This window comes from Homarus americanus, unplaced genomic scaffold, assembly GCF_018991925.1.
Source record: "Homarus americanus isolate GMGI-L3 unplaced genomic scaffold, GMGI_Hamer_2.0 scaffold48033, whole genome shotgun sequence".
Classification (NCBI taxonomy): domain Eukaryota; kingdom Metazoa; phylum Arthropoda; class Malacostraca; order Decapoda; family Nephropidae; genus Homarus; species Homarus americanus.
Genome location: NW_024744482.1, coordinates 857,571 through 880,874, shown reverse-complemented (window position 1 = coordinate 880,874; position 23,304 = coordinate 857,571). Strand labels below are relative to the sequence as shown.

The 23,304-nt window shown below is 40.4% G+C and overlaps 1 protein-coding gene across 1 annotated transcript in view; it reads right to left on the bottom strand.

The window, feature by feature from the left end:
• LOC121877941 overlaps positions 1 to 22,931 on the bottom strand; it is an 87,064-nt gene extending 64,133 nt beyond the window's left edge. The window contains exon 1 of the mRNA XM_042383913.1: positions 22,571 to 22,931. Coding sequence (XP_042239847.1) covers positions 22,571 to 22,634 — 64 coding nt within the window. The 5' untranslated portion in view covers positions 22,635 to 22,931. The remainder of the gene's footprint in view (positions 1 to 22,570) is intronic.
• Positions 22,932 to 23,304: the final 373 nt, after the last annotated feature.

Here is a 23,304-nt window from a genome sequence, read left to right as displayed (position 1 = left end):
TATTAAAAAGAGCTATTAGACTTGAGCAATAAAGGCAGCAAATAGTCATAATAGCGAGGATAACTTCCACAGTGAATATCTCCCATAACAGTTAAAGGCAAAACAAAAATAAACAAAACGATGTGAAAATAAATGTATCTAAAATTGAAAATAATAATAATAATAATAATATAGACGTTAATTTCTGGTTTTATTATATGGGAAATGGTATAAATATGATGATAATGATAATGATAATTCTTCTTCTTCTCTCCTTCCTAGTTCTTTTTTTTCCTGTTCCTCCTCCTCCTCCTTCTTTTTCTTAAGCCTGACTTCTCCGTTCTTCCTTCTCTTCCTCCTTTCTCTTCTTCTCCAACCCATTTCCCTTCCTCCTCCCCTCCCTCTCTCTCTCACCCTCCCACAGCGATGGTTCTATGTTAATCACGCCCCAAACGTTACCAATTACCGGGTCGATTTCTTGCCCGAGCTAATTGGTGCCTGCGCGGATGTTCCCCTATTAACAATTGACCAAAATATGGGTAATCAGGGCGAGGCAAAAAGGGCGCAACCCGTCCCTGGCACACGCGAACTGTGGTTTAGCCCGGAGGGTAGGGGGGGGGAGGAAGTGTGTGTGTGTGTGTGTGTGTGTGTGTGTGTGTGTGTGTGTGTGCCATACGCCTATTTGTTCGACACATGTTGGTTTCATATATAACAGCGAAAGATATATACATACATAATTCAGATATACATATATGAATACTGTACACACAAGCTCATTTATATATACTTACATGAACCCACCAATATACATGAATACATAACTCATAAATACGTACATGAATATCAACATACATAAGTGAAGGGCTGCCCCACATGTATCAAATATACATATGTGTATTCGTGTATACTTAGGGTTAATGCGTTAGTGTACCATGTATACACAATCATCTACGGTCATATGTGGTGTATTTTGTCTTTGGGATCAATACATTGTGTATGTATTACACACGTTTGGATAGTATTATAAATAAATTACATTCATACATACATACATACATGACCGTAAACAAATTAGTTTGCTGTGCTAACAACACCTGGATACGCACATCCCAGTACAAACACATTATGACGTCATCGCTGGCCCTGGCGGCACACACCAGCACGAAGACTCACACCCTGACCCCGAGAACCAAACTTAACCTAATTTAACCAAACTTTAAACTAACTTAATCAACCTCTAACATATCTACCCTAACTTAACGTAAACTTCCCTGAAAATCTTACCATAACCTAACCTAACTTAACCAATCTTTAACATATCTCTCATAACTTACCCTGCCCTGAACGTCCTAACTTACCCTACCCTGAACGTCCTAACCTATCCTCCCCTGAACGTCCTAACCTATCCTACCCTGAACGTCCTAACCTATCCTACCCTGAACGTCCTAACTTATCCTACCCTGAACGTCATAACCCCTAAACCTAACCTGAACCCTAACCTAACCCTAACGTCAAGACAACCTATCACCAGAGAGCATTACCATCATTATTACCAACTCGAATATAAAACAACCCTTCAAAAACACAATTACCATACACACACACAATAAAAAAAAAAAAAAAAAAAAATCAGATAATGAACTTGTATTCAGGTGACTAAAAGTGATGATGCCTGAGAATGAATCGCATTTTCTAGTTGCGATTCAGTTTTACATCACCCGAGTCAATTTTTTTTTTCACATTACGATTCAGTGTTGTATTTTTTTCCCTTAGCGGTGAGGTATTGTTTACATTCTATTATATACACGCAGCTGTGATTACTTTTTCATTTATGGTTCGGCCTAATCAGCACAGGTAAAAATATATCCACAAAGGCATTCGACAAAGCATAGTGATCGTTACATTGAGAGTCTGAGCTTAAAAATGACGAGGACACGATCATAAAGAGGATGAATGGCTTGGCGACAGTTTCTCCTCATGTATGGACGGTGGATAGACGGATGGGTGGATAGACGGATGGATGGATGGATGGGTGGATAGACGGATGGATGGATGGTTGACTGGATGGATTGTTAGGGATATAAATTTAGTTAGATATATATACATAGATTGATAAACATTGGTATATATTCGACTATTTGGTAGAGAGAGAGAGCCATCAGTACGGTATGAAACCATAACATAGAGCATGACCAGGATATATCACCTGATGTTGAGATACACACCCGTCCTCCCTGCTTCCTTCCCTCCCTTCCTCCTCACGTCTCTCCCTTCCTCCTCACGTCTCTCCCTTCCTCCTCACTACCTGTCTCCCTCCCTCCTTCTCTTCTTGCCTGACTGCCTCCCTCCTTTACTCACTGTCTGCGAACGATAGATTAAGAGAGAGAGAGAGAGAGAGAGAGAGAGAGAGAGAGAGAGAGAGAGAGAGTCCATCCACAACATAACCCCAATATGAGCTCACACACACACACTCTGAAGGTGGTGTATGTTTCCGACCAAGACACCCAAAAGACCACACTAGCGTTCCTGGAAGACCTAAAAACAGCACCACGACTTTGAGGACGACCCTGAGAGCAGTATCATGGACCCTTAACCCAAGGGATAAAAAAAGATAAAAAAAAGATATTGGGGTATATTTAAAAAAGGATATTTCTAAGTATTCCAGAGACCTCAATAGTGCTTTAGAAACCGAGAAATGACATTGATTAGTGATCTCCAACTAAGACTGATATAAAAGTTTAGTTAAAAACCCAAAAAGTGTACTAGAAACCCATTTAAAAACCCCAAGATAATATTAGAAAAATAGGAATAATAATTATATATGAGCCCTTTAAAAAACTCAGTCTTGACGTCTTTCACTTGAGGTTTTTGGAATACATTTTTTATCATCCCTAAATAATACATCTCTCGCTCTCTCTCTTAAACACAAGAGCCTTACATCATGCACTCCAGCACATAGCCTCCTTCCTGGAACTAACTCTCACACACACACACACACACACGCACGCACAAGGGTCTTACATCATGCACTCCAGCACACAGCCGCATCACTTTCATCCAGCTTCCCACAGGACCTGCCTGGCCATCCGTCTTGGGCGCCCCCTCGGAGGAGCTATGAATGCAAACCCCGATGTTTTTCTTGATCATCTTAGACTACGATGAATGGGTGACTTGAGACGAAGTTACCCAAGACCCCTTCCCCCTCCCTCTCCCCTAGCACCACCTCCCCCACCATTTTCTTTTTACCCAACCCCTCCCCTGCCCTCCCAACACCCCCCCTCTACCCCCCGCCCCTCTACACCCGCCCAACCCTTCGTTTTCTTTTGTGTTTTCATTTCATTTTCTTTCTCCAGCTGAAGCCATTCTGCGAATATATTTTTCACTGGTGTTGTTGTCTTTGGTGGTTTGTCTTTTGGGTTGGTTTATTTTTCTTGTTTTCTTTCGTCTTTGCTTTCTCTTCTTTTTATTTCTAGTGCTTCTTAATATCCCTCGTCCTCTCCTCCTCCTCCGCTATTATCTCACTCATTTTCTCCTCTTTTTATCCCACCTTTTCTTCCAATCTTCTTTCTCCTCAGTTTATCCCCCTTATCTTTCAATCCTTCTCTCCCCCTCTTCCCTTCTTCCTTTCCTTTTCCCTTCCCTGTCCACCTATCTCTTTCCTTCCACCTCCCATTTAACCTAACATCCCTTTCTCTTATCTATCCCTTTCCTGTCTATTTTTTTTTGTATTCTTTCGATAAGTTTATGAGACAAAGACACTTATCTCTCTCTCTCTCTCTCTCTCTCTGTTTCTGATACTAATTATTATAGAAGCTTAGTTTAATTAATGTTTTCAAGCCTCATCACACACACACACACACACACGATTAATTTTTATTAGTTTGATAGAGTTTGACCAAAGCTTTCAATTGCTATAAAACACACACACACACACACACACACACACACACACACATACACACACAAGCTCCTATGTTTGGTGTATTTTATAGTACAGGTAGAAGATTTCTATAACAGGATGTACTTGGCAGGTGAGACACTTAAATGGGAAGGAGAAGGGATGGGGATGGTGGGGGGGGGCTGGTTACGTCATGGAGGGAGGAGGAGGTAGCGAAGAAAGGAAGGGGTATGGATAAACTACGGTGGTGAAGGAGAGAGAGAGAGAGAGAGAGAGAGAGACGAATTTATAAAAAAAACAAAGAATAAAAACAAAAACAACACAACCAAACAAAAAACAATAAACAAGAAAAAAACATAGAAAAAACAATCGAAACACCAAACAAATACATGACAACCTAAACAAAGTAATTAGGGCAGCAGCGTCTTGGCCTCGTTACATAGTTCTCAAGGTCACATGAGTACGTCTTCAGGTGATGTTCTTTACGGTAAGGAAGGTGAGCGAAGTGTCCAATTACCGATACTTGAGGCGTCGTCCAGGTACCAGGTATTATGTAGGGAAGGTGTGTGTGTGTGTGTGTGTGTGTGTGTGTGTGTGTGTGTGTGTGTATGTGTGTGTGTGTGTGTGCGTGTGCAGAAATTAAGACAGAATCATTTATATAACCCGTGCCTGACTTACCTGTTGATCAGATGTTAATTAAATTTACCTACAGATTACATCACTCTAATCATTTTAGCAATAATAAAATTAAACAAAACCCATGTGCAGAGTAATGCCGTGGCCGAGTGGTTAGGAGACCTGTTCATGAGCCTCAAGGACACTGGTTCGAGCCTCAGAAGAATGGTGGTGTTTTCAAGGAGAAGAGAGTTTACCAAGTCTTTCGTTCGTTTGCCTTGATCAAGAGGATGTTGATATTGTTGGAATATTTCTCTTGTTTACATACTGTATATGTAGGAGTACAGACACACACACACACACAATGAAACCCTCACAGATACACACACACAACGAAACCCTCACACACGCGAACACACACACACACATTGAGTTATGAGGCGTTAACGACCGGAAACATCAGTATTTTTTCACATAATCTATTAAGACCAGCTATGACAATACATAAGCCCTTGATAACGAGAGAGAGAGACTGACAGAGTGTGTGTGTGTGTGTGTGTGTGTGTGTGTGTGTGTTCCTTAATCGTACAGACAACAGGAAACTGAAATGACGGTCATCTAAAAATGCAACGAGGGTGAACCATTTACCCGCAATCTGTAAAGCATTTGCGGTATCCGGCCAATAATTACGGGTTGTACAGCCGTCCCCCTACCGTAGTCACGTTATAGAGATCTGGGGCGGCTTGTAGAAGGTACTGAGCAATCGGTCATTAATACCCAGCTACCAGGCAACAGCATAAACCGAGCTACCAGTACCTACTAGCCTGTCATTCACTATTAGCTACCGACCAAAGGCTAGTACCGATCACCCACCAATACCCAGTAAATGGCAGTAAGAATCCATACAAATATACGTCAACCTGAGTAGAATATAAGCATTAACTCTTTCTCTAATTAACCTGGTGTGGAATAGGTGTACTGAGGCTCAATTTATAATACTACCTAATTAGAGCACTGCATTACCTAATTAGACCTACAAGTGGTACAGGTGATTACTTAATTAACAAAGGTGGTACAGGTCATTAATTAACTTAAGGTGAAACAGGTGCTTATTTAATTAAATAAAGGTGAAAAAATGGCACTAATCTCACTATAAACTACATTCCATTAACTTTTCTGTATGAACCATTAACTAAGAGTTGAACAGGTACATCAATGTTCATTAGAAATTAATACCCTGTATATTGCCCACTAACATCATTCTCCATAAAGTGTTTCATAATGTTCAACTTTTTATTTCAGTGGTTTATTCTGAGGAGTGAAACACAATGAAACAAAATCTTTCCCTTTGACACAAAATGAAACAATCTGAAACAAAACTGCCATCCACGAGCAGAAAGTTTCGTTCACTGTTTATTCTATTGCTCACTGGGAAAATAAAGAAGAGATTAAAAAAAAAAAAAGTGTGAAAGAAAAAAACACGAAAGAGTGAAAAAGCGGATGAAGATAAAAGGATCCAGAGAGAAAACTTGGGATTTTTTCTTTTCTGGCGAATTATTAATATTTTTTTGTTTAGCCTTTTTTATGTTTTATTCCATTTCATATTCATTTTCAGGTGTGTCGTTCTGAATCCTGTCAGCTTTGAGGAGATCTCGTGGGTGGGGGGAGGAAGGGGAGAGGTGGTAGGGGAAGGGGTGGAAGGGGAGGGATGCATGGAAGGGGATGGTAAAGTGATAAGGGAGTGCCAGGAGAGGGGGCAATAGGGAAGGAAGATGGGTAGTAGGGGAAAGAAAGAGGAAGGGGAGGGGGAAGGAAGAGTAGGAGGTAGTAGGAGGGGGATTATATCCTTCAGGAGTCCTAAAAAGGATTTGGAGGAGACAGATGGAAAGTTGAAGTCAATGTAACAGACTTTTATGGTAGACTGACCCCCTTCCTCCTCCCTTCTCTCTCCCCTTTTGCTTCTACATTACCTTTTTCCTTCCTTTCTCTCTTATCCCTTCTCCTCCCCAACCCTCATCCTCCCCTTCCCCCTCACCCTCCCTTCTTCCTTTCCCCATCATCCTACTACCTAACTATTGCCCTCCCTTCCCTCCACTACCCTCCCTTCTCCCTTCCCTCCACTACCCTCCCTTCTCCCCAAGACACTAAAGGGGTTAAGTCTCTCGGTCAACCAAAAATTAATATCATCTCTCAGCGTCCGAAAATCTTCTGACTCTCATCCGTAAGTTTAATTCTATCGTTAAACCTGACTCTTAGATGTCCGATAAAATTTAAAACAAAATCTTTCCACTTTAAAAATCTTACTTTATTAGTTTATATGTGTAGGTCATCGACATATAAACAGATAAACAGTAGAAGTTTACAAGATATCCTTCATTCAGATATGTAAATGACGAACCAAACAGCTAAAAATACGCAAAATTTTGCATTTATTTGCCAATTAAAGAAATAATCGCCAGCAGTGAGAACGGCAATCAGTAGTAAAAGCAATTAACAGCTCTATAAACATGGGCTAAAAATCGCTAAATATTACAAAAATCGCTACAATAGCAAAAAATCTAGAAATCGCAAACAAAATCGCTAAAATCGTTAAAAATATTCTAAAAAAACGCTAAAATATCGCTAAAAGTCGCCAATCTTGCTACTTCCTGTAAGACAACGTAACACAGGTGAGGAGAAAATTGCAAGACGTGTCAACATTCTCTGGCACCAACCTGGATGATTTACGATATAATTCCTCAACATTTCGAAGCAAGTGTGAAGCTAACAGTGGTGTGGTTAGGTTAGGTTTGGTTAGATTAGGTTTTGTTCAGTCACGTGAGAGAATGCGGAGATTAAGGTGTCATTACCTGGTTAACTTATGTATGCAAGAGAAAATTACTTAAAATCACGCTAACATAAAAATATATATGCATGTGTGTGTACATATTTGCACATACATACATACATACATATATACATACATATATACATACATACATACGTACATACATACATACAATCATACATACATACATACATGGTCTAATTCCTAAAACTTCTAAGAATTCTTCACCATCATAGTATAGTCTCAATTAAACCACAGTTAGAAATACATATTTTAAACCATTCAGACACAAAAGACCGGGTTTAACTCACCTACCCTAACTTAACCTCTCGATGACCAGCAACCAAAATAGGGCCTTAAACCAAGGTATTTTTTTCACCGGCGATTTCCAGTAATATTTAACTTCTGAATGACAATCTTTTTAGTCCGGTAGAGGGAGCCAATAACAGGAAGAAGCGACTCTCTCTCTCTCTCTCTCTCATCCCTTCCTATCTTTTTACTACCATATTTTCATCTCACCTTCCAATCTATTTTCCCCTTCCCTTCCCAACTCTCTCCCCTTCCCTCCCCTCCCCTCTCCCCCTTCCCCCTCCCTCCCTCCCTCCCTTTCCTCTATCCTCAACAATAAATCAACATTGTAAATACTGAGACAAATATGGCGGCCATGACCCAGAAAGGTATATAAGGGGACAAAGGGGGAAGGGGGGGAAGGAGGGGAAGGGGCAGGGGGGGTGGTAGGGGGTGGTGTATGGTGGGTGGGGGGAGATATAAGAGCCTATAGATTATTGCTGTGTGTAAATGCGAGTTAAAAATATGGAAAGAACACACACACACACACACACACACACACACACACGCTCTTATAACTCAATGGTACATAACAAACTTTTCTTCGCTATTCTACACGACGTGACTAGGAATAAAATCCTTCATTATAATTGTCAAGTAAACTAAACCTGTCATTAGGCTCTCTTACACGGGGCCAGGCGAGATGGGGTGACAGGCAGCTTAGAGTAGGTGACCTTGTGTGTTGATGATGGAAGAAGAAGAAGGAGGTGAAAGAGGAAAGCAACAGGAGCAATAGCAACAATAATAAGAGAAGGAACAGGAGGAGGAGGAGAAAGAAAGATATCGGTAATATGACACAGTATCTACCAGGATATCGGAAACCTAACATTATCTACCAGGATATCGGAAACCTAACATTATCTACCAGGATATCGGAAACCTGACATTATCTACCAGGATATCGAAAACCTGACACAGTACCTACCAGGATATCGAAAACCTAACATTATCTACCAGGATATCGAAAACCTAACATTATCTACCAGGATATCGAAAACCTGACACAGTATCTACCAGGATATCGAAAACCTAACATTATCTACCAGGATATCGAAAACCTGACACAGTATCTACCAGGATATCGAAAACCTGTATCGGGACTACCAGGATATCGAAAACCTGACACAGTATCTACCAGGATATCGAAAACCTAACATTATCTACCAGGATATCGAAAACAGTATCTACCGGATCATTACCTGTCATAAACACCGTCACCTCCATTACCGCTAACGACTATACCGGCACAGGGTGAGGGAGGAAGGGAAGGGAGGGAGGGAGGGAAGGAGGGAAGGGAAGGAAGGAGGGAAGGGAAGGAAGGAGGGAAGGGAGGGAGGGAAGGAGGGAAGGGAGGGAAGGGGAGGGAAGGAGGAGGGGAGGGAAGGGAAGGGGACTACCACCATACCTCGCAGCTGCCACTATTGCCCCTGATAATTATGTGTCCCTCATCGCCACACCCCAGACCACAAATGCCACCACTCGGGGTCTAAGGGGACTATATGTTATTGTTCAGGGACTATATGTTATTGTTCAGGGTCTAAGGGGTCTATAAGTTCTCATCAAGACACAACAACCACAATCTACTAACCCCCTTCTTCGTTAACACCCCCCCCCTCGTCCTGATTACCAAACCACAACTACCACCCGTGCACAGGAACCACAATCCGTTGCCGATGACACCTCAACCACAACTACCTCCCACCCTCCCTACCTCATTAATTATCTACCTGCCACCATTACATACACACACGCACTCCAACCACAACTGCTACCACCCATCCTTGTTCAGTCAAGAAAGAAGGGGAAAATTATAATAACACTAGGATTAGGTTGGGTTAGGTTAAAGTCACCTTGGTTAGGTTAAAGGGTAAGGAAGGTTTGGTTCCGGGTCCTGGCATCAGTACTTCCCCTGACCGGACACTGATGAGGAAGGCTGACTGGTAAGGTAAGTAACTACGTCTTCAGATCAAAGACTAATTCGTATCGACAATCTGTAATCAGGAAAGCCGCAGTGCTCCTCGAATTCAATTTCGTTGCTTAATTGCATTCGGTTCTGTGGGCCTGAGATTTGATAGACCGCTCGGTTGGTCTATTATGAATCTAATAAAGAATTCTGATTAAAATTTAAGGCACAGGTCCAATAACAGAGACGTCCTGAATTCTATTTCTGTGGGTAAAGGAAGGTATGACAATGCCCCGCCATAATCAAACAGAATCAAAATGAAATTAAATTAAAAATTATTAAAATATTCATCTGTTCAGGTAAAAGGTATAATTTTAGACAGGTGTAATGGAAGCTTTCACCACATGTGTTCTAGCCGAGACCTCTACGAGAGAGTCTACCAAGAACAACCTTACACCAACTCTTGCCAAGGTCTGTCCCACTTGTCGAGTTTCATTAAAATCTGTCTTACCTCTTTTAAAATATTTCACTCAGGACAAAGACTGACCGACACAAAGACAGGGTGATTACAATAACCTTCTCCTGCACTCTGGGGGGCGGGGACTAAACTATTTATTCATATCAACACCAAGAGACAAGTCAGACAATCTTTATGATAGTGTCAATATGTTTACTTTACCTGTATTTTTCACCTCTTTCTTTACCTCCACTGATAAATAACACTAAAGAATCAATCATCATCGTATAAAAAACAAAAAACAAAAAACAAAAAACATTAATTTGAGATTTATAAACATTTCTCCAACACTGTCAATTTCCGACTGTTTGATGAGAATTAAATTTCCTTCCACCATAAAATATTTCAGTCTTGCTGGTGCCACTTTAGATAATACTCGACGAGTGATGTGGATCGTGAACCACACAGTCGCATCCTATGTGACAGTATCCGCATGAACGAACCCGGCGACTCATCTAGCGTGAACAATGAATTAATATGAAACGTTGTAAATCAGTGTGGAGGTAAAGGAGTCGTGTGTGTGTGTGTGTAAAATATAAAATATAAAATGTGGTTTATATATGAACAGATCACAAAAGGTGCACGTGACCCATTTACTCGCAGGTAACCACGAGGAAAACTGAAACACAAACGTCTTAAGCACTTCCGTGTTACCTGGAGATGTGAATACACGAGAGCCTCAGGCTTTTGTATTTTACTTCTATATATATATATATATATATATATATATATATATATATATATATATATATATATATATATATATATATATATATATATATATATATATATATTATTGAAAGCGAATCAGTTTATTTACCCAGAAAAACAGAGATACAAAGGGAGAACAACAATAACATTGACATGGCTGAAGCCTTCTAGCGTTGTGTGTGTGTGAAAACAACGGGGGCGGGAGGTATCCAGGAAGCAGCAGCGTGTGTGACTGTGTAGAGAGCAAGACGTAGAGTGATTTCTGGGAAAGACCTTGTTGATGAGGAGTGATGCTGGACTGACTTGTGTGACGAGAAGGAGGCAGACCAGAAGGGCAGTAGAGCTGGTGTATGTGGCTGGAGAGAACAGTACCACACCAGACCACATTTATCACAACAATATGGAGGAATGGATGAAACGAGTATTTCCTCTCCATTCTCGTCATCCTCCACCAAGACGAAAAAGACTCGAAAGACCAATATACCGGTATATAAAGATATATACCGGTATATACATTTCCTCCACCAGTATCCGAAACCTGTCAAAAGGCGGTGAAATGTTTGTGATAAAAAAACAGGAGGAAAAAACAGACAGCTGAGAGACAGTAACAGACAGACTGCCAGAATTAATTAAGGATTGAGCTGATTCTTAACTCGGTGACGTCAAGCTGTGGGAATTTATGGCCCGTCTTAGGTCAGGGAATAAGATCTCGTAAGGTTAAGAACAAACTTGTATACTTAAAATATCTTCCCTGGAGATGTGGGGAAAATAAAACCAACCTTACCAAGACCTGTATACGTGATTGTCTTATGAGTATTAAAACTGCATTAACACTCTACCGTATATGGAAATTCTCTATTATCTTCAGATTAGGGGAAAAATTATTGGATCAAAGTTAAAGTACCCAGAATCTGATAATTTATTTGTAACCTTTGTCAACTTTCTTCTCGTTTTTATTTCCCTCGAAGTTGAATTCCATAGTGGAAATACTTTATTAAAATCTCGAGTCCTTGAGATGTGGTCTCGCTGTTGAATAATATTTTATGGCGTTAGTCAAATTAAATACGAAGCGAATTATAAGTGACGTCCAGTACTGAAGGGGGGGGTTAAAGGAGCTAAGCTAAACACAATGCTCTCTCATTAACCCCAACCACACAGGCATTAAGACTTAGCTGTGGTAATTACGAGGTGTGTGGCTGACATACAAGACAAACACCATTACCCAACTCAGCCACCGACCCCGCAGGTTTTAGTAGGAAAATTCAGGACCGACTCCCAGCCACCGGAACAAGTTTAACCCTGGGGTCCTGCTACCACCTAACTTCCGGGAATGAGCAACAATTTCGCTCCGTGTCGCCAATTTTCGCACATTTTCAGCCTAAGAGAAACGATAATAAAGGGGGCACTTCTGGTAGACAAACGGAAGTGGGGCATTACTATGATAAACCACCCGGCCTGCAGGATGGATATTAATGGTTATAAAATTGGGAAATGACCTCTCATAACTCAGCCATATATCCGGGAAGTGGATGAGGACTAAGAGTGTGTGTTCCCTGGCTCCTCCAAGACCCACAGGATTTAATAGGAATAACTTAAAGGAGTTCTGGTGACGGTCTGGCCAGGAAGACGCTGCATCACGACCCGGGGTTAAGAGGGAGAAATATTAAAGTGATTTATCAAAAGTCACGTAAGGTCAATGGCGGGAAATATTTAGACTAAAACTGGTGTGAGGAAGAGGCATCTATCTATCTATCTATCTATTGTCTCTCCTCTCCCATTTGTGCATCGGACGAATAAAGGGACACACACACACACACACACACGACCTTTAAAATTATTAACCATTTGTCTTTATTCAAACTCCCAAACTCTTGCCTCATAAGAACAGCTGTGGGGGGACCCGGCCACGCCTGAACCTCCTGACCGACCCGGCTGGCCACCACGCCTGAACCTCACCGGCCACGCCTGAACCACGCCTGGCCTCACCGACCTGCCACGCCTCCTCACCGACCTCTGAACCTCACCGACCACGCCTGAACCTCACCGACCCGGCCACGCCTGAACCTCACCGACCCGGCGCCTGAACCTCACCGACCCGGCCACGCCTGAACCTGACCCGGCCACCTGAACACCGACCCGGCCACGTCTGAACCTCACCGACCCGGCCACGCCCGGAACCTCCCTCTTTCAATTAATTAATCAACTTGGTCAGAACTACTCAGAGGGGAACTTTTTCACACCTCGACTTTTAGTTACTATTCCACCCCCCTCAAGTCCTCAAGGTTATGACGTGAGTGTCGAGGAGGAACTTCATCGAGAGGGGGGAGGAAGGGGGGGTGGGGAGGAGGAGGGAGGGAAGGAGGATGGTAGGAAGGGGAGATAACGAGGAAGGAAGATGAATGACTTGGTATGAGGGTGGGCGGAGGCAGGGGGCGGAGGAGAAGGAGGATCATGAGAGGAGAGAGAGAGAGAGAGAGAGAGAGAGAGAGATGGGCGAGTGGGTAGATGGGAAGGTGGGAAGGAGGGAGGAGAAGGAAGGATAAAAATGAAACAACAACAACAACAACAACAACAACAAACACAAGACATGACCCAAACAGATGATATTTATACGCCCCAAAAAACCAGTGTTTGATCAACCAGCATAATGACTAGGTACATTTTTTAATACCTATTGAGAGTTAATCAGGGAGACAAAGGGCAAAACACGGTAGGTAATCACCCCCAAATACTGTTCAATACATTAATACAAACACCAAACTGCAACACTGTATAAATAAATGATGTAGAGAGAGAGAGAGAGAGAGAGAGAGAGAGAGAGAGAGAGAGATGCACTTCTCCGTCTACAGATCAGGGTTTTGCCAAGCAGGTGTTAGTTACCCCACTACCTTGGCAGGATGCAGGTCCACCCAAGGGCTCTTCCACCACCCAAGGGCTCATTTATCACCCAAGGGCTCCTCCACCACGGACAAGTTCACCCAAGAATGTACTCACTTATCGTTGAGTACACAAAGTCTAGTTACGTGAAGGAGATCAAGGACTCTACTCTGACAGCAAATTGTACTCCTGAACGTTGAAAGATGAACAATTTAAGTAACCAATGACTAGTTGAAAATAAAACACTCAAGAGTAACTAGGAATTAACCCCAAGCTCCGTTAGGGTCCATTGAGCTGGGAAGGTGAATGCAGTAAGGGTGAAGTCAGGTTATGGGAGGACACGGGAGAATCATTTCATCTCCGTTAGTCAGTTAGTGAGTAAGTTAGTCAATGAGGAAAGAAACTCACACACACACACACACACACACAGACACACACGCACACAAACACACACACACGCACACACACACACACACGCACACACACACACTCACATATGTATTTTCCGGACGAGCGGCGGATGATGATATACATTCTACCGGTCGGATGCACACATTAGCTAATATTTTTTTTCCCCCGTAAATAAACTCTCCCCTCTACCCCTTTGATACTGGAACCATTCATTAATCAGAGAGTTTTGTAGTGGGCGTAAAATATTGGTACAATATTTCCGTGATCCGCATCAAAGCCTGGAAGCCGCTGTAGTCTCTCTCTCTCTCTCTCACCTGTATGTCATATTATATAACATTATACTGTCATTTATTAAAGAAAACTTAGATACCCTATATAAATGAATCACCTTACACCATCCAACATACATTTCACATCATACAGCATATATTACACACTATAGAACATACATTAAACATCATCAAACATACATTACACATCATACAGCATAGTACATTATACAACATACATAATACATCATACATCACCCCCGATACAACCCATACAGTATACATGTTAACAACTCTCACCCCTCCTCTACCCCTACACAAGCTCGTTTTGTCAATATTTATACCACTTGTATACTAAATCAGATTACGACTGACAGCAGGCGAGCGATACCACAACACACACACACACACACACACACACACACAAAGTATTATTATTCCCTACACTACACCAGAGAGAGAGAGAGAGAGAGAGAGGTTAGGTTAGGAAATGAATGGTTAAGTTAGGTAAATATTTTGGTTGCCGATAGATTACAGATCAGTGCAGCTCCTGATTCAGAAAGCAGCGACTCACGGGAGACAAAATTCAGAAAGAAGTCAAGGTTCTCTCTTAAACTTGACATAATTCCTTCTCAGGTGAATTCAGAGAAGTCAATTAACCTTCTCCTGAGACTTCTGAGAGAGAGAGAGAGAGAGAGAGAGAGAGAGAGAGAGTTACCCACTCTCTCTCTCTCTCTCTGGTTAGGTTAGGTTAGAGCTCATTAGAATTGAAGTCCATTACCAACAGTGTATGCCTACTTAATACACTGACTCAAAATACTAAAATGTTAATTATTTATTGACAACAAATTAACAAAAACAGCTGATATGTTTTACCATAGATCGAATTCAAAGCTGAACTAATAAACAGCAACAATAAACAAAACAACAACAACAATACTAATAATAACAATAATAACAAGAGCAATCATAACAACAATAATAACAACAACAACAGCACTAATACTAATAAAAACAACAACAACAACAACAACAATTATAAAACAATAATAAGCGTACCACAATAATTACCATGACAATAAGAGAGAGGATGTGAGGAGAGAGAGAGAGAGAGAGAGAGAGAGAGAGTTATTCTTCATTAACTTGCCTCTTAGTTATCAGCCCTGGCCGGATATTTCTAATTTAGCCGGAAAGTCACGGGTTAAGAGTGGCAAGGGTGAGTAGGAGGGAGGAGGGAATGAGGAACGGAGGAAGGGAGGGGAAGGAAGGGTGGAGTTAACAGGAGGGGAGAGTTTAAGGGAGGCGTTGACGAAGGGAGAGATAAAGGGAGATGTTGGGGAATGGATGAATTGAGGAAGGTTATAAGGAAGGGAGAAGATTAAGATAACTGGAGAAGGGAGAAAAGACAGATTCTTAAAGACGATATTATCTAAGGGAGACGATTTAGAGGAAGGAACTAAATGCATTTAAAGGGAGATAATAAGGGAGACATTTAAGGGCAAAATAAGGGAGGATAAACAAAGGGAGATACTATAAGGGGTAAAACCAAGGGAGTTAATAAGGGTAAAATAAGGGTGAACTAAACAAAGGGAATAAGGGTGAATTCAAAGGGGGGATAAGAGAGGAGACTGTTTAAGGGAGAGGACGATAACAAGTTTTAAATAAAATTCTTTTTTTAATAAATTACTAACAAAAAACGGTTTGGGGGGCCTCAATTTTCCACGTAATTTACTGTCGTCAATAAACATTAAAAAGTAATTAAAAGTCATTATTAGGGACGCTGTGAGGAGGAGGAGGTAGCTGGTAAAATATCCCTCAAGAGTGAAGACAACTTACATCAGTCAGGTCAGGAATGGCGGTCGTTTGGGATAGGTGAATAAAGATGGTGATAAAATATAAATATATATCTATACCGGAACTCATAATCCAGACACTCAGCCAAACATCCACTCAGGCACCCATCAACATCTATATATACCTTTCCATCCACCTACCAACACACACACACACAACAGAAATGAAGTAGCAAACAGGAATAACATTAATGGAGACCCAACTCAACAGAACCTACGTCGACCATACACCAGGAACCTGTTAGGGTGATGGACTGGTGAGAGGAAGAGGAGGAAAAAAAACGTGTTTGTCTTAGAACCTAACGAGGCGGAACAAAATCATCCGGGCATCATCAAGCCTCAGCTGGTGATAAGATCTCCGGCGCTGGCGTTTACCTAGAGTCGATTCCTGGGGGTGGGGTGGGGTGGGTGGGTGTGGTGTGTGGGTGGTGGGGTGTGGGGTGGGTGTGGGGTAGGTAAACGGAAATGAAAGGTGTGGGTGGAAAGGTGGGGACGGTAGGTGAGGGTGTGGGGGTTAGGGGGGTGGTAAGGAGGGGATATTGAAAGGAAGGGGTGTGGGTGGAGGGGGTGGAGGGGGGATGTGGGTGGAACAGGAGGGAGATGAGGATGGAGGTGATGAGGACGATGGGAACTGAGGGTGGATGGGTCTCTTTCCTTTCTTTCCCACACGCCCACACGCCCACGGCAACTCACACACATCCCGGTTAACGCCCCGATCAAAGAGACTGTTGTTGACTGTTACCCGCAGGTCATATTATTAAGGTTAAACTTATCTGAACCGGTAGTTTTCTGAAGCAACCAGTTAATTTCTCATTCCAGTTAGAGTTTTGTTTCCTGGCAATACGGAAGAGCCAGATGACGTGAAGATTAGACACCCCAGTTTATTTCACCTGATGATTAAACCCCCTAACGCTACCTAGGGATTAGGTTAGCATTAGGGTGTCTAATCATCAGGTCAAATAAAATAAGGTGTCTAATTTCTATGTAATCCTTCTTAATTATTGACAGGTCGTTCCTTTGATCCAGTGTGACCTGATATTAACAACTAGCCACACGAACGACGATCATTAACACTGGAAATATATTAAAAAAAAATACCAACCTAACGCCCAACCAGCCAACATCGGTCATGACGAGAATAAAATGGAGTCTTTTTCATTATACATCCTTCTGTAGGCTTCAACAATAATCCCGAACTAATTGGCTTAATTGGCAGTTACGTCCCATTACGCAGGTAGGGTCAGGTTAATGATCAAGAATTTTACATCATAGGTACTCCTTAAATTAGTAATATTATGAATTAAATGATAGATGTTAATTTTTCTATCCTAATGCAATTCAGCGGCACGTGACGTAACTGTATACATATTATACTGTACATATACTATATACACACAATATCATTCACAAATATATAGTGTACATGTATATTTCAACCTGATTGTATTATGGCTACACAAAATACAAGTATCATACATACATAATTGGCTACGTACAGAAAATGATATGTGTATTTATATGTATATAAAGTTATACATATAAACCAAAAACAGTCAAGCTACTTCACTTTTAGTCCTGTTTTGATATACACACTTTAATGAACCAATTTGTCCGCCTCATGTTTGTTTAAATTATTTATTGATCAAATGTCGGATTATTGTAAATATATTATGTGTGTGTGTGTGTGTGTGTGTGTGTGTGTGTGTGTGTGTGTGTGTGTCCGATTTTTCTCATTTCAACGAGGGGTTCACTTGTCCCCTTATTCGCCCCAAATCAATCCTAGCTAACCTACTCTTAATCTAATCCACACCTAACTTAATCTAACCTAATGTAACTTAATATGTACCTTACCTAATCAACGTAACTTAACCTAACCTAATCAACGTAACTTACCCTTCACCTAACATAACCTGCCACCCCCTATCCTAACCTAATACACAACAACATTTCAGGCAACAAAAATCATGGAATAACCAAATAAATTCGGTATTATGATAAAAATTCTCTGCATTTTATGGAATTTTGTTAAGCAGTTAATCAGGTACAAAAAAAATTCCATTGCAGGTCAAATTAATTCCCTCGTGATATTAAGAATTTTCTGAAGCCAAAACTCAAATTCCCAAACTTGAAAACTGAGTGAAATTTTTTCATGTTAATGCCAGGAGCTAGGTTAGGTTATACTTGAGGTGGGAATGGTTAGGTTAGGGGTAAGTTAAGTTAATTTAATAAGTTAAGGGCAAGGTACAATTAAGGATAAGATAAGGTAGGTTAATTTAGGGGTAAAGTTAAGGGTTAATCTTTGATATAAGTTATGTTAGATTAGATTACCGGTGGGTTAGATTAAGTCAGAGATTCCTTAGGTTAAATATGGTTATGTTTATGTCTCGAAGATTAAACACATCCTTAAAACATCCCAAATTTTAACATCAGCTGCCTATTATTTTCTTAATATCTAAAATTCACATCACTAAAATTACCATCTCACTGCCGAACTACAAAAGCATTAACACCCCCCCCTCCTTCTCCCCCCAAAATATAGATACATAATTATATATAAACCGGTATATATACATTAATTAATAACTATACACACTCATGTTCACCTGACACGAAAAAAATACGATTTCCTGGTATAAACAGAAATAAATTCACTATCAGGAATTTAGACAAAAACTGTAGGATAAATGTTCAATAATATACAAAACCTCAATTCAAAAGGGGGCGTTAGTAACCGATTGTGTTTTAATTTATTACAGTACGCATTTTTGTAGATTACAGAGGCTCCAGCACACACAATTGCTAATCAAACTCAACTCATGTTTGTCTGACACGAAACGAACGGGATTTTACACACACAAATGACATTACAAAGGAAGGATTAACAGACCTATTAATTTAAATCCTAATCCTGAACCAACCTCATTCGTCATCACTCAACTTTTTGGCTCAATAAAACAATAAATAAATTAACTATGCGTATCAATTAAACGAGTCAGCAAGGGTTAGTTAGAAAATGGCTTCAGTCAGAGAGTCAGCCAGTCAGTCAATTCATCAGCAAACCAGAAAAGGTCAGTCTTAGAGTAGCTTTAGTCAATCAGTCAGTCAAGAGTAGCGTTCATGGAGCAGTCAGTCAGTCAGTCAGTCAATTCATCAACAAGACAGTAAGGGTCAGCCAGAGAGTAGCTTCAGTCAATCAACCAGTCAAGCGAAGCGTCCATGGAGCTGGCTAAGGCATCTACCAACAGTACATATTAGTCATGTCTAAACACCATCGTTCACCATCAACTGTCCTGATAAAATATTTTTACAGTAATATAAAGCTCCTCCCCACTAACCGTCTCCCTCATTGTTTATAAGTCAAATGGGCCCTTGTTCTATTAGACCCCAGTTCTAATGGGCCCTTGTTCTATTAGACCCCAGTTCTAATGGGCCCTTGTTCTATTAGACCCCAGTTCTAATGGGCCCTTGTTCTATTAGACCCCAGTTCTAATGGGCCCTTGTTCTATTAGACCCCAGTTCTAATGGGCCCTTAATTTACCAAACCTGATCATTGGTTCATAGAAATAAGAAACCCATTTAAATGAGATGTCCATTACCCAATCCACGTTAGGTTAGATTACAGTCGATTTATATTAGGTTATGTCTGGGGCCTGTTATGTTATGTTGGGGCCTGTTAGGACTGGGGCCCATCTAAGCAGTCACTTATTCATCCCTAGTAACCTCTTTTTTCTGCTTTTACAGACGCACGAGTTTTATCCCGTAATAAAACAACCCCGGCAGATCAGAGTAAACACAGCTGACTACACACACACACACACACACACACACACAACTTCCCGTCGTACACCACATTAATATTAACATAACTTGATTTTTTTTTTTGGTACACTGAATCTTCCTTCCAGCACCGAGCATTTTCCACACGTTTGATTCGCTTTAATAATATTGCAACGACTTGGAACTTCCCCAGCCATCCTCGTTAATGAGAACCGAACTGTACAACGCTGTAATTCGACTGTAATTTATCAACCCAAACTGTCTAAAGTAACTGGGGTTTTAATATATACCCAGTCACACTATTAGGTCCAGTCAACTTTAAACTGTTTTTAACTGTCTATCAGTTTAGTTCTTTACACATTTATGCATTACACTAGACTAATTAAAACCTCCATTTGATATTTCATATAGTTCACTGTGTAAGTTAAGGATGTGTGTGTGTGTGTGTGTGTGTGTGCCTCCCTTACTTTGAGGTCTCACTCCCCCTTAATCCATCCCACACAAGAGAGGAAGAAAAGTACAAAGAAACAATAAATATTTTGAAAGGAAAAAAGATAACAAAGATAACGATGCAGTAGTGAAGATAACATGTATTTCTAGATGACTAATAATATCATGTAATTATTCTTAAAGCACTAGAGATAACAGGTATACCTAGAGGAGTAAAGATAACACGTAGATATTACTGAATTACTTTAGATAATGGATAGCAATTTCAAAACAGTAATTATTTTTTACAACTTTCTAAATTAGATTAAAGTTGATATATTTTCGTTAAACTCATGACAACTATACAGGGTGAAAATATCGTCTCTATCATTTTTATATTGTCATAAAAGCAAAATACGTGGCACTTTTCTAATTCCACGGCAACTTTGATTATTGCCATACAGACATTAATCAAGGTCATGGCAGCTGTTTATTCCATCCATGGCAACTATTACTTCTAAGGCATGGCAACTATTTCCTGTTCCCATCGCAACTTTTACCCTACAGTATGGCAACCACTAAAATCTCCCATAAATTCTATAACTCCCTTGACTGTAGCATCTCCCTTAAATATAATAACTTCCCTAAATATACCAAGCTCCCTTAAATATGCTTACTCCCTCAAAAATATTACCTCCCTTAAATACGTTGACTCCCTCAAAAATATTACCTCCCTTAAATACGACAATTCCCTTGAAAATACCATCTCCCTTAAAAATATTACCTCCCTGAAAAGTATAATCTTCCTTAATTATCACCATCATCATGAACTAATAAAACTCAACTATCAATTTATAATAACAATACATAGACTAATAAAATTTGACCTTTACTGTAACAAATTAATGACCCCGTAATTATGACGCCACTAACCTAATTACAGTTAATCAGAAAAATTAATGGCCCGAAAGGTCAATTGTTATAATGTTCTATGTTATTAAATGTTATTATGTTCTGTGTTATCATGTTATCGTGTTATTCTTAAGGTTTATTCGTCTGTAAAAGTCTTATATTCGTCTCACTTTATCATTCGTGTTTTTCACTATCTTAATTGTCTCTCATTTTCTATTCGTATTTCTCACTATTTTATGCGTTACTCAGTTTTCTTCTTAAGCTTAAACCCCTGAGTACGATGACTTGTCCCCTGAGTACGATGACTTGACCCCTGCGTAAGATGAGTGGCCCTTGAGTACGATGACTTGAGTACGATGACTTGACCCCTGAGTAAGATGAGTGGCCCTTGAGTACGATGACTTGACCCCTGCGTAAGATGAGTGGCCCTTGAGTACGATGATTTTACCCCTTTAGTACGATGACTTGCCCTTGAGTACGATGACTTGACCCCCTGAGTAGGATGAGTGGCGTTTGAGTACGATGACTTAACCAATGAGAACGATGGCTTAATCCCCTATGTGATTGTACTCTATGGATTATGTCATTTGCACTCAAGAGGTTAAACTATCATAGTAAGTGGAGTAAAGCATTGTACTCTGGTCGGCAATGTAGTGAAGGAAATAAGTGTTACGTAGATAAAATATAACTGAGACTAACTATAATTTAACCTTAACTGAACCTAACTATAATTACCTATGATTTTACTAAACTGAACCTAACTGTAATTAACCATGACTTTACTTAACTAATCCTGACTATGATTTTACTGAACCCAACCTAACTATAACTACCTATAATGTTAGTGAACTGAACCTAACTATAACTACCTATGATTTCACTTAATTGGACCTAACTATTGAAATCCCAACCCCATGAGCTGATATCGCCAAAAAACTAACTTTCAGGTGTTTGACAATTTTAATATCGTATCGTTTTCAGTATGAGAATGGCGTCTAAATTATTGATATATTGAAAAGAAATAAATGAATAAACTGATTTTACAAGAACTAAATTGTTGAAAAATATATTATGAATGAGTGTGAATGATGGACTTACCTATCGCCTCACCACCAACAATGAATGCTCGAGATTATTCACATACATTTTCTTTTACATAACGTGTTGAAACATGACCAAGACTTTAACCAGAGAAGAGGTAAAGGTTTCTGATAAACACTCAAGTTACCAAGACAATTACTTACCGTTTCTGGTAATTAAAAGGAGGAGGAAGGACAGCAGGAGCCTTGGTGTATATCTCCCGTCCATGTTCGCGATGGTCACTACAAACTACTACTTCTTATTATCAAGTTACTACCACCACTTGTTGAAGCATTGGTCCTGAAACACAACTCTAATTGGTTCCATTCATGCACTATGATTCCTCATACACGTCGTCTTGACTGAGAGGGACAACTGATCTCAGAAATATATCACATAGAGGGCTTACAAAAATTTTCGGCTCAAGTTTTACAACTCAACAAGTTGGCGACGACACAAGTCCAAGTCGAATGGAGAGCGGGAGATGCTCCCTCTCTCTTTGCCGTCCCGTTGATAACTGGCTGCGAAGTGGCAGTCTAGCAGAGAGTGAGAGAGTAAACTTTGTCCACAATTCATTACCACAACCAAATACAACTAAACACACAACACTCATTCAAAACAATCTTGGTTTACATAATATACTATATACGCCATATAGTTGTTAATATTTGTGCTGCAAATGAAGATCTCACACATACGGGAATACGCTAAAACCAAACGTTTCCCTTGTATCGTACGCCAGGCAAAGGTGGCCGGACTCGGTTGTCGTGGCAACGCACGTGCGAGTAGACGCCAGGTGGCAGCGGAGGTGAGTATGACGGAGCAGTTATTGTTATTATTTACCTATTCTATAATTAAACAGTTCACCAATAAACAGAACCGTCTATCTCAAATAAAA